At 29.1% G+C, this 11,499-nt stretch overlaps 2 protein-coding genes across 2 annotated transcripts; both read left to right on the top strand.

Annotated features, from left to right (window-relative positions):
* The first annotated feature begins 2,597 nt into the window (after positions 1–2,597).
* LOC123293804 (kallikrein-1-like) lies at positions 2,598–4,065 on the top strand. The gene is made up of 4 exons (XM_044874723.1): positions 2,598–2,608; positions 2,919–3,102; positions 3,414–3,588; positions 4,055–4,065. Exons 1-4 carry the CDS (start codon positions 2,598–2,600, stop codon positions 4,063–4,065), a joined length of 381 nt encoding a protein of 126 aa, XP_044730658.1.
* Positions 4,066–4,512: 447 nt separating this feature from the next.
* Positions 4,513–6,576, top strand: LOC123293796 (probable E3 ubiquitin-protein ligase NGR_a03640). Its single transcript, XM_044874711.1, has one exon. It carries the CDS (start codon positions 4,513–4,515, stop codon positions 6,574–6,576), a length of 2,064 nt encoding a protein of 687 aa, XP_044730646.1.
* The last annotated feature ends 4,923 nt before the right edge of the window (positions 6,577–11,499 follow it).

Raw genomic sequence — 11,499 nt, 5'->3', positions numbered from 1 at the left:
AAATATTGAGTAAGTGTTTGGTATCCTAGTTGAGCCAACTCATCAATTTTTATTTTTAAAGAATCTCTTGTTTATTACGCTTTCACGCAAACACTACTAAATGGATTGGAATAAAACTTTGGAATATGGAAACTGTGTCGTTTGATGATTTTTTAATTTGATACATGGTTTAATTACATAACATTAAAATAAACTTTAGAAAAGGTATTTATCTCTTCACGGTATATGAAACAAGTTGTTATTCCACGCGTAAAAATAAATTTTTAAAGAACTATTTCAATTTTAATAAAAAGATTAAAATATGAAAATTACTTTTGCAAATTTGTACTTTGAAGAGAAATAAATATTTAAAGAATGATTAAATATTATATATTTCGAAAATAAAAACATTTTTCTCATTAAAATATCTTGATCAAATTACATATTATGTATGAACAAATTCAAGGGTGGTTGGTAAAAAGAAATTAAGGGGATATTATAATAATTATTATTATTACTAATTAGACAAATTACTTTTAATGGTTTCTTTCATTTTTACAGTGTAACAACATTTACATCTGTAGCAAGTGTATACCGTAACAGTGCGAGTGAAATACGAACCAAAGACCGCCTGTAGTGTACGACAGAAACGCCAAAAGTTTAACAACACAAATTTTGTCTACATCACCATAGGGGGTGTACAGTGTGGTGGATCAGTGGGTGGTTTTTCATTTCAAACGAAAATTTATTGTATATTCGACGAAAATTAACTAAGTAAGTTATATTTTTTTGTTTTACTTTGGTATCAATGAATTATTACACTAGTTTACAAAATAAAATAAGTCATATCCATCAGCGAATATCATATCGGTTTATTTAGTGGCAATAACTAAAGGCAAACATATATTTGTTTCATTTTTCTTACGTAAAAGAATCAAGTTATCGTCATATTTTACTTTCGGGCTTTGAATAGTGAAATAAATAATCATTTTTAAACTTTGTCAACTCTACGATAGCTTAGCTTAATACTATCATAGCTTTTAGCATTTATGCTCCATTTTTTCAAACCTTTTTGAAGGAACTAGGACTAGGCCACAAGAAGGGCACAAGAGACAATTATAAATTTTTCTAAATTTTTATTTTATTTGTTATTTTATGGATTCTTATTTTAAGAGACACAAATAAATATAAGAAAAAAGCTAAGACGAGTTTTTTAATATGGTTGTAGGCGTTGTAAAACAAAAATAATAAGTATTTTGAAAACATTTTTTTTTCTAATTTTTTTTTTAAACCCAGTGCATCTCAATTGTTAAGAAACACTTTTCATTGAAAGGAAAAATTTTTGAAAGCTAGTTATTAGTAGGTTTTAATAGAATGGCTTCAATTTTAAGGTTTATAGATATGTTAAGTTTTATTTACTCTGCAATTTTTAATGGACAATTTAAATTTAGTATAGTAAATTGTACTGAATAAGTTGCACAATTTGATTTAAAATTTTTCTAATCTCATTACGAAATCCTAAAATTCTATTTACGAAAGTAAAGTAATTAAACAATTTTATAAGCATCTAATATAAAGCTAATATTCATATAGAGGCGGATTCATCTGTTTGCTGTACGTATAGGCACGTGACCTATAAAATATAAAAACTGGTGAAACTTAAACTTACTTATTATTAATTAAAAAACTTACTTATTATTACTATTACTTCTATTTTCTAGAAAATAAAGACCCTAACAAAAAAGTTTTGTCGATTTATTATTGAAATGATTGCAGGCTCTTTAAAATTGACCTTCGATTGATTTTCGATTATTCTTGAAGCCTATTCATAATTTGAAATAAACTTAACTGGGATAGAGTTTTTGAAGCGGATTTATAAGAATCAGTGGAAATTTAAATCGTGTTTCTTCTTTGTTTCCGTTCCTTCTGATTTAAAACTGTATAAAGAATTTTGAAATGGGAAATTCAATTTCCAATTTAAATATTGTTTCCATCTTCACAGGCAAACCTAATCCAATGAATTGACAACATCGTGCCTTAAAATAGGTAAACAATATGTTCAATTCAATTCGATTTTCGTAAATTTTGTGGGGCCATATTCACCTTAATAAACAATTTTTTTTTTAACTGAAAACAAAAATTTTTATACTGATTATTACTTAGCATAAGGTAAAAAATACGATCTATTCAAATATCCAATGAACTGGCAGGGACAGGATCATAAACCGACGGATTGAAATTGACGGACAATATGTTCAAGTGAATACAATTACCACAATACAACATATAGCATTTGTTGAGCACAGAATAAAGGTCGCGCCAAAAGAAGAAAATTTACAAATTTCTCTCTAATACAATTATTTTTCACATATTAAAATTAATAGGCAATATTATTGCATAAATGATACAATTTTTTTGTAGATGAGAAATATTTTAATGTTATTTGTGCTCATAGTAATTGCTTTTAAATGTTCATTCTGAAACTACACCTGATTTAACGAATCCAAACCAATTAGCAATCAATATATATAAATACACTGATTGTACAAAGATAGATTTAAGTGAGCTTTTATGAAAATGAATTCAGTTTTGTTAAGTTTCATTGTTCTTGTATTTATATGGGTAGCAGGTAAGCAAAATTGCATTTTTTCAAAGAGACGAAAACTGAAATAAAGTATAATTCAATGAAAACGAGAGTTATACATGGTGACGAAGCAACTATTGAAGATTTTCCGTTTATAGTGTCTCTACAACATAAATCTGAGGAATCTGATAACTACGAACATGTATGTGCCGGCTCAATTCTTAAATCCAATGTCATTTTAACTGCTGGGATTGTATTCTAGTAGGGAAGCTTAAGGAATTCCGAATTCTTGCAGGCTCAGAAAATAGATATGATACGCACAAAGGTGTAGTTATATTACATCTGCTATTAATAGGTTTCTCCATCCATCATACAATGTTATATTGAAGAAAGATGGTTCGTTAAAGGATATAGCCTATGATGTAGCTTTGTTGATTCTAAGAAATCATTTACCAACAACATTTTCTAAAATTAAATTATCAAGAAAAGATCTTGAGGCTGGGGACGTCGCAGAAGTAGCTGGGTGGGGTCTTATTAATGTAAGTACATGACGGGTAAACAAACAGATCGAATTACTTACGAATTAAAATTACAATAAAAATAAAAAAAGGTAATGCTTTTAAACTGAAATCATTCTTGTTTTAAGAAATATTATTTTATTTGTTTCTGGCCAATCTTAGCAACAAAATAAAAATATATCTTATTTATTTTTCTGTCTTGTATGTTTCTCTTCTTATCTTTAAACTAAAACATCGATTTTACAGGGCTATTCGTGTCCGTTTAAGAAAAAAAATATTGTTTATTGTGCTAACTTATAAATGCATTAACTTGAGAAATTAATACTTTTCAGAAATACAATGACACAGACTTCCTACAAAGAGCACAAGTTTCAATACTCGATGACAATAATTGCAAAATAAAAGCTAAAGTAAGTGTTCCCGATGTTATATGTGCTGTTCCTGGCCTTGATGGTGGTCTACCATGTGTAGGAGATTCTGGTGGCCCATTAGTGAAAAATGTAACTGGTAAAAAATACTTATATGGCGTGGTATCAACCACAAATTGTTCTAAACTTTACAGAATTGCCACTTTTAAAAAAGTGTACGCTTCCGACGTACTGGATTGGATTATAGGTGAACTGAAAAAAATGAAGAACTCTAAATATGATATTTTCAATTATAACATAGGTTAATAAAAAAATTTATGACATATGTTAGGTATACATATAAGTCGCGATTCATAAAGTATTATCGAAGTTAGTAAAATAAATCATTTAATGTCTTAATTGTTGAATCATAAACTTGTGCCAACTAATATAACTATGGACCAAACTCAATATTAATACCAATTTATTTGCTGACGATAGATTTTATATGATCCGATTTTATAATAACACAATTTATTAATAATAATATTAAGTTATTGATCACAAACTTTCTTATAAAGTTTCAAATTACAATTAGTTCAAATTAATTTTGTTCTGTATCTCAGACGTTGAATAATATTGTATCCAGATGATTTTTGAATGATTTTTATATAAATTTTTTGAGTCAAAATTGCGTTTTGTTAGAAGTGGCACTTTCAATTACCTTTTTCCCACTTTTGAACAAAACTGTTTTCATAATAGTAGGCAGATTTTCGTAGGGCCCTGATTATGTGACACAATGAGATCGCTTCATATTTCCCAAATCCGGCACTGGAAATTGACATTGTTACTTTGTTATTTTTCATAGATATTTTGACAGTTCTCATTCCCCAAAAGTCATTTTATAATTCCAGTCTTTGCTAAATATCTACAGCAAAGGATCTGGATTACAAAACATGTGCATATAGGAACGTGCAATAATATATTTGTGTTGTCTTACGAGATAAAAGTTTTCAAGTGTATGTAACTGTAATGAGGTTCATGATTACATTGAAAGCATGTCTGAATAACTATTTATTTCAAAATGTCCGAAAATGAATTCCAATCTGATACTGGTAAGAAACTGAATGTAAATGAATCAATTTTAAATGTTTGGGAACGATGGAAATCGGAAGATAATCAAAATGAAAAACGAATCGAAGCCTTCGAAGAAATTAAAAATTGTAAGGAATGTTTATATTTGGTGGAAATGCATTTATCTACTCTTCCAAGCACTTTTCCATATGGATTAAAAAAATTGATTCTTAAAGAAAACAAACTCACGCTAATACCAGAAAACTTACCGGAAACACTTGAAATTTTAGACATTTCAAACAACAAATTATTTATGATTACAGGGAATTTACCATCAAATTTAGAGGAATTACTATTGGGTCATAATAATATTATCAATGTCCCAAATACCTTACCAGATTCAATAATACACTTACAACTATACAGAAACTCAATTACTACATTGCCCAATAAATTACCTAGATGCTTAAAACTTTTGGACATTCACTCTAATAAATTATGTTCCTTACCAGAAAACTTATTCGGCTCCCTGAAATCATTACAAATACTACAAATGAAAAGTAATAATTTAACTAAAATAAAATTGGATTCTGAATCGTTAATTGAGTTGGATCTTGGTAATAATGAAATTGAAGCAATAGAATTTTTCAATTTGCCCAAATTGCAATACTTAGACGTTAAACATAATAATTTAACAAATCTACCCAATTTATCCCAAACATTAGAATATTTATATGCATCTTCTAATAAGTTATCCGTAATCTTCGAATTGCCAAACTCACTAAAAGCATTATATTTAGATTCAAACAACATTTCGATTTTACCAAAACCTTTACCTCTTCAATTGAAAGAATTGTCGTTACATAATAATAAAATAACCGAAATACCCACTGAGCTACCTACATCATTAACTTATTTAGGTTTAACAAATAATCTGATTATTGACATAAATTCAAGAGTTAAATTTCCGACGAATGCCATAATTGATCTGGACGAAAATCCCTTATCTGAGACAAGTATAGAATATTTAAAACAATTAATACGTACCGGAAATCCCCCAACTATTTGTTTCGATGATCTCGACGAGTATTATGAAAACTATGTTAAAACTAGATCATTAGCAGAAGAAGTACCATACTGGCTGGAGGATGAATTGGTTGATCCGTGTTGGAATCTTATTTCAGAAGAATCTGGAGCTACATCTTTTTCTTATTTTTTGTATAGAATACGACAATCGGTATTTTTCGTTGAACCAATGAAAGGAGATATATCGAAATGGTTGTACTCAATGGGGGAAGAAAATAATTCTAAACGTACATTGCGTGAACTAATATTTTTTATGGCAACAGAAGAAGAAGAAAAAAATTTCGGGCCTTGGAACGCTATGATTAGATGGACCTGGAACCAAATGAAGCTTCTTGAAGTTGTTTTAAACGTTGAATCTGGTAAATATGATAATAAAATAGAAGAATTAATAGAATTAGCAAGAGGGATCTATCGATTAAACTTACTGGAACAAATAACCAGACGAAAGTTGCAAAAAATGAACCAACAAGAAGAAATAGAATGTAATGAATACCATATGAATGTAGACTATCAAATTCGTTTGAAAGATATATTGGAATTGCCAATTAGGCCCTACTTTTGGCCATGGGAGCGGATTAAAGAAGAAAAAGTATCACGAAATAGTGAAAAGGCATCCTGGTATAGTTGTTTTGCATTATCAAATAAGAGTATTGAACAAGCTATCAAAGAAATTAACGAGAAAGAACAAACTGAATTCATTAGTTTTTTATTGATTGATTGGCAACCATGGAAAGAAGTACTTAAACGATGGAATTATGAAAAATATATAAGTTCAGAAAATGATGTCAAAAATGAGGAAATTTTTTGTCAGGCATTGGATAAACGAAAAACAGAATTTATAATTGAATCTAATATGTCAGATTTACCGTTAGACATTGAAATTCAACTTGGTACACAAGTTCAACGTGATATTGCAAAAGATATTTGGTATAAATTAACCAATGAATTTTTAGAAACTAAACAATTACATTTAAGAACACTGGTTTAACGAAAATTGAGCCTTTGTAGACGTTTGCATTTTTAATAAATATTATTATTCAACCTTTCATATTATTTTGAAAAATTTCGTGAATACCCGACATCCAAACAGTTTTGGACTTTGTTTTTGAAAATGTTTTTAATTACAAACATCACTTTTTGAATATCAAAAAATAGAAAATTGAATTTACGTTTATCATTTATTTGATTAAAACAAATGAATACTTAAACTGTTTTACATAAACTTTTAGCAATAATCCCTTAAAAATCAAAATTCCTTCAAATTATTCCCAAATGACTTACACTTAACTATACAATTATTAAAATATTATTCATAAATTTTATAACTTTTAATACGATTGTATATCTATCGTACAATTTTGAATGAATAATGACAGCTCTAATGTTGGCTCCTGAGTTATATATAAAACTTTTAAGGCTTCCAGAACACTCACCTACCATATTATACCTTTCAGTTAAAGTTCCCTATTGTAATCTCAGGACAAAAAGGCTTTGTACTAATTTATTACTAATAATCGTTAGTAAAGTAGTTCGTTCATATTCAAAGATGTACCTACTAGACCTAGATCGCTTAAAATAACCAACGGAAATTATAATTATCGACTTCATCTGTCTTTTATTAGAAATCCAGTAATTGTGTCATATATATTGGTACTTTATTGTGTAACATTGGCGAGTTCAAGCTTTACTTAGACAGTAATTGATAGAAAAATCTAAGTTTTTGTGCGTTTTTTTCATTCAATTTGAATAAAAGTGGTCTTTGAAGAAAAACAAACCACTTTTATTGGATTTGGCAAATTTGTTTCAAAGAGTGTCTAGATTTCGCAGAAAAAATTATAACAATTTTGATATAAAAACACTTTTGGGTAAAATTTTTTAGTCCGTTTTGCCTATAAACTGTACGGTTTGCGAAAAAAAGTTTCGAACAAAAAATGCTACTTTTTTAGTCAATGACAACTATCTAATTTAAAGTGTTTATCTTTCGATTGAGTACCGATTATGTAGTAGGGTGACCCTTTCTTTGAGTTTGAAAACCTTGGTCACGTTTAATGTCTGCATTTTTCACTTGAAGCATTTTTATCGATAAAAGTAATTTTTCAAGACACTCTGTATATTATATACACAAACTCAGCAATCTATTTTCGAAATGAATACCTATGCGTATATAATAGAGTTTTAGATTCCTACCCATTTGATTCTCCGACTTTATGATTCGACTTTTGGACTATATTGTATGTTCACTATCACAAATGGCATACAAAAGGAGTCTCAAAATCCCAAAACGGTTTATATACAAATCCCATGAGTAGTTCCCATATTATATACATGGCATGTCGTATCATACTGAACTGAAGTATATACTCCTATAAATGTATAAGGTATATATTTTATTTCTATTATTTTAAAATTATACAGGCTGTTTAATGCGTAGTTGTTATATTTACTCCCGATGGAAGAAAAAGGTTTTTTAAGTTTAACATGCCAGTGTATCTGTGAGTCTGCTTGTGGCATTGTATTTCCTAAATGGATGAATCAATTTTGTTTTTTTGTATGTTTGAAAGGTAATTTGATAGTGAGTTTTCTTTGCTTATGTTGCAAGTGCAAATTTAGGGTTACTTACTCCATAATAACTATAAAAGATATGATGACCCTCAAACGGAAGCATATGTCAGGAAACTCTAAATCAAATTACCTTTCAAACAAACAAAAATCAAAATCAGTCATTCCGTTTAGGAAAAACGATGCAACGATCAGACCTGATTTTGAATCGGGATTTTCTTTAAATTTTAAATTTATTAGTAATAAATAGTTTACTGTAATAAAATATATAAGATGAATGATGCAAATTTTCCATCCCTATATTTCAAAATTGGAATGAAAATAAAAAAGGCAAAATAACCAAGGCTGTAACGACGGTTCATAGCGCCGGTGGCTAGTATTAATGTTGCACCTTATATCCAATTTTGATAAACCAACCATGTTGTCCTACTAAATTTGGGTCATACTTTTCAAATTTCTAAGTAAAACACAATTCGCTTACTAGCACGTCAGTAATAGTTAGCGAAAAACATAATAGCTGAAAGGAATGACCCAAAATTAATGGGTTTCAATAAAATTCCAATAAGATCGGATCAAATTTGCCTGAATTATCAAAAATATCGAATTTTTTAACTTTATGACGTCATCAGAATCCAAAAAATTTGATTTTGCTCTATCACATCCAAATTTTATCCAATTTTGATAAATCAAGTATGTAATCCTACTAAATTGGGGTCATACTTTTCAAATTTCTGATCAAAATTAAGCTAGCTCTAATAGGTTTCAAGAATGTGGAGTCCTGGGCCCGGAATTAATCACATAAGTAATAGTTAGCGAAAAACTAACATAATAGCTGAAAGGAATGGCCTTAAATTAGTGGATTTCAAAAAAAATTCCAATAAAATCTTATCAAATTTGCCTGAATTATCAAAAAAATTGAATTTTTTCACTGTATATAAAAGTTTGGTTCCTGATTATTATTGAAATCACCTTTGAACAATTGTAAACACACAGTACATAAAATATTTATACGTACAATGGTACTAACCGAAAATTGTATAGATATCCTAGTACCAAAATATGTGTACATTCATAAACAATACCCCTCTGTTCATCCCATTCCGTTCTGAAACTGTTGTATAATGCTTTTTAGATATACCTTTTTTGATAATAGTATGCACAATTCATTCTGACATATTTCTGTAATGCTTTTAGAAAAGTCTCTACCTCTTAAAGTCACAACAAATTCTCTATGTATATGTAAACATATAGGGTAAAATTTAGTACCAAGTACCAGGAGTAAAATATACCTACAACCATTCTGCAGTTGCTCGGCAGATATCGTACAGCATTTGTAATGAAATGAGAGTATTTTATCAGAATTCAGGTAGGTTGAAGACTGGTTTCAATTAGTTTTGCTTTCGAATCAAATAAAAATAATTTTTATTCTTCTGATTGTCTACTTACAAGCTTATCACTGTTTATTATTTTATAAATCATACTCTACGTAAATCATTCGATTTGGTGGGTAACTTGTTATCCCTACAATATTCCAGTTTTAAACATAATGTTAAATTTTGAGGAGGTTAAGTTTCAAATCGGAAAGTGACTACTTTGAAACTATCAGTGAGCGATGTATTTGCGCGAGCGAAAAGAAATCTCATTCACCACGGGTCTTTATAAGATCCCTGTTAAAGAAACGTAAGGTATAGGTTTTTAAGTTTTATAATGGCATACACTGTCTGATTCTGTTCCCTAGAAAAAATTTCTTTAAAAACCATATAAATGTAAATTTTGATTTTAGGTACTACTCCTTCCCCTATTATATGCCCCTTGTACGCTACTCACATTTTCCAAATTTACAAACAATTGTCGTATATGTTATGCGTTTTTTGTGTGTCTCTTTTGATATATTTATAGGGTTTTTTTTGCTAGTGGTACTACAAGATCATTTATTATCATATTATGACTATAATCACGTGGGTGGACTCTATAAAAACATGTATTACGTTTTATCTTTAAAGATATCCATCATAGTTGAATGGATATAAGTTTCTTGCTTGTAAAATTCCTTTAGATGAAAACCGTCTGCTACTGAACAAACATTGGCACGTAGACCTTATTTCCACAAAAATTTTAAAATAAGTCTATCGGATTGTTTATAATTTCTAATGCAATATTGGAATAAAAAAGATTAAGTTTATAATAAGCACAGTTCATTTACGACGATTGATTTTTAATGGTTCTTGTAGTGCTTTTCACCAATCCAAAAATTTACTTTTGATACGGCTAAAATCAAACTTTTTCCCTGTAGATTGTCTGTACGGCCACTTATTTGATTAAAATAAGTGACCCTATTTATTACTGAAGATATTACTAATATTCTAATAAACAAATAATTCTACATCTGAAATCTCCGGAGACAACAAAGAATCAGAACGTAAGTAATACTTCGAATAAAAAGAGATAATAAACGAAAAATAAAGAAAAACATTATTTGCTTTTTTTTAATTTCACATTTTAAACGAATTTCATAAAAGGGAAAACTGTGTTACGATAATGAAATTTCTCCCGGAAAAATTAATATCCATTTTATAAATTTTTTAAGACATTACAAAAGAAAATCACCCATCGCAGCGGGGTTGGAAAAAAACAATATCGTATCATCCCATATCATTATCGTTATTATTAAACATTGATTAGATATTGTACTTATTATATAACATGCTTTGTACATAGATGTACAAAGAGTTTTAAAAATAGTCAAAGTAGAATTACAAACATATACATTATTTCCAAACCTGTATCAGACTTATTATAGCTACCTATATATTACAAAACACGGGATAATACAAAAATTCTTAAACCCTAAGTAAAAAAGTTTCAAAAAGTAAAAAAGCCTTCCTAAGTAAAAAAGCCCCAATTTCAAAGTTTTCGTTAATGTAAATGATGTAGGTTACACTGAAATGAAGCCACTCACGAATTTCGTAAATGTGTTAATCACGAAACTATACCCGCTCTCTGTACTGTAGACTTTACATTCATTCTTCGTCTAGTATTTTTGAATACCCGGTAAATATACATGTAAGTATGTGGGGTCGTTAGCCTCCCTTGACTAACTCACAAAGAAACAAACATGAGATTGTTATTACTAGACATTGTGGTAATACAATGGTTTTCATGGCGCCATCAAGACTGCTTTAATAACTCCATTGAACTAAACCATCTTGAACTCTCTCTATATATAGTATAGACCTCATATCTATCTATAACTTTTCCGTCGATTTTCCCATTGAATGGCATAGTGAAATGCTTTATAGCAAAGCAGTCAGTCGCAAGGAGAGTGAGAAAGCAAGAGGTTAGGGTGGAATGT

The sequence above is a fragment of the Chrysoperla carnea genome, chromosome 1 (genome assembly GCF_905475395.1).
Source record: "Chrysoperla carnea chromosome 1, inChrCarn1.1, whole genome shotgun sequence".
In the NCBI taxonomy this organism is placed as follows: domain Eukaryota; kingdom Metazoa; phylum Arthropoda; class Insecta; order Neuroptera; family Chrysopidae; genus Chrysoperla; species Chrysoperla carnea.
The sequence above is the reverse complement of the archived record's forward strand: the minus strand, read 5'-3'. Positions and strand labels throughout refer to the sequence as shown.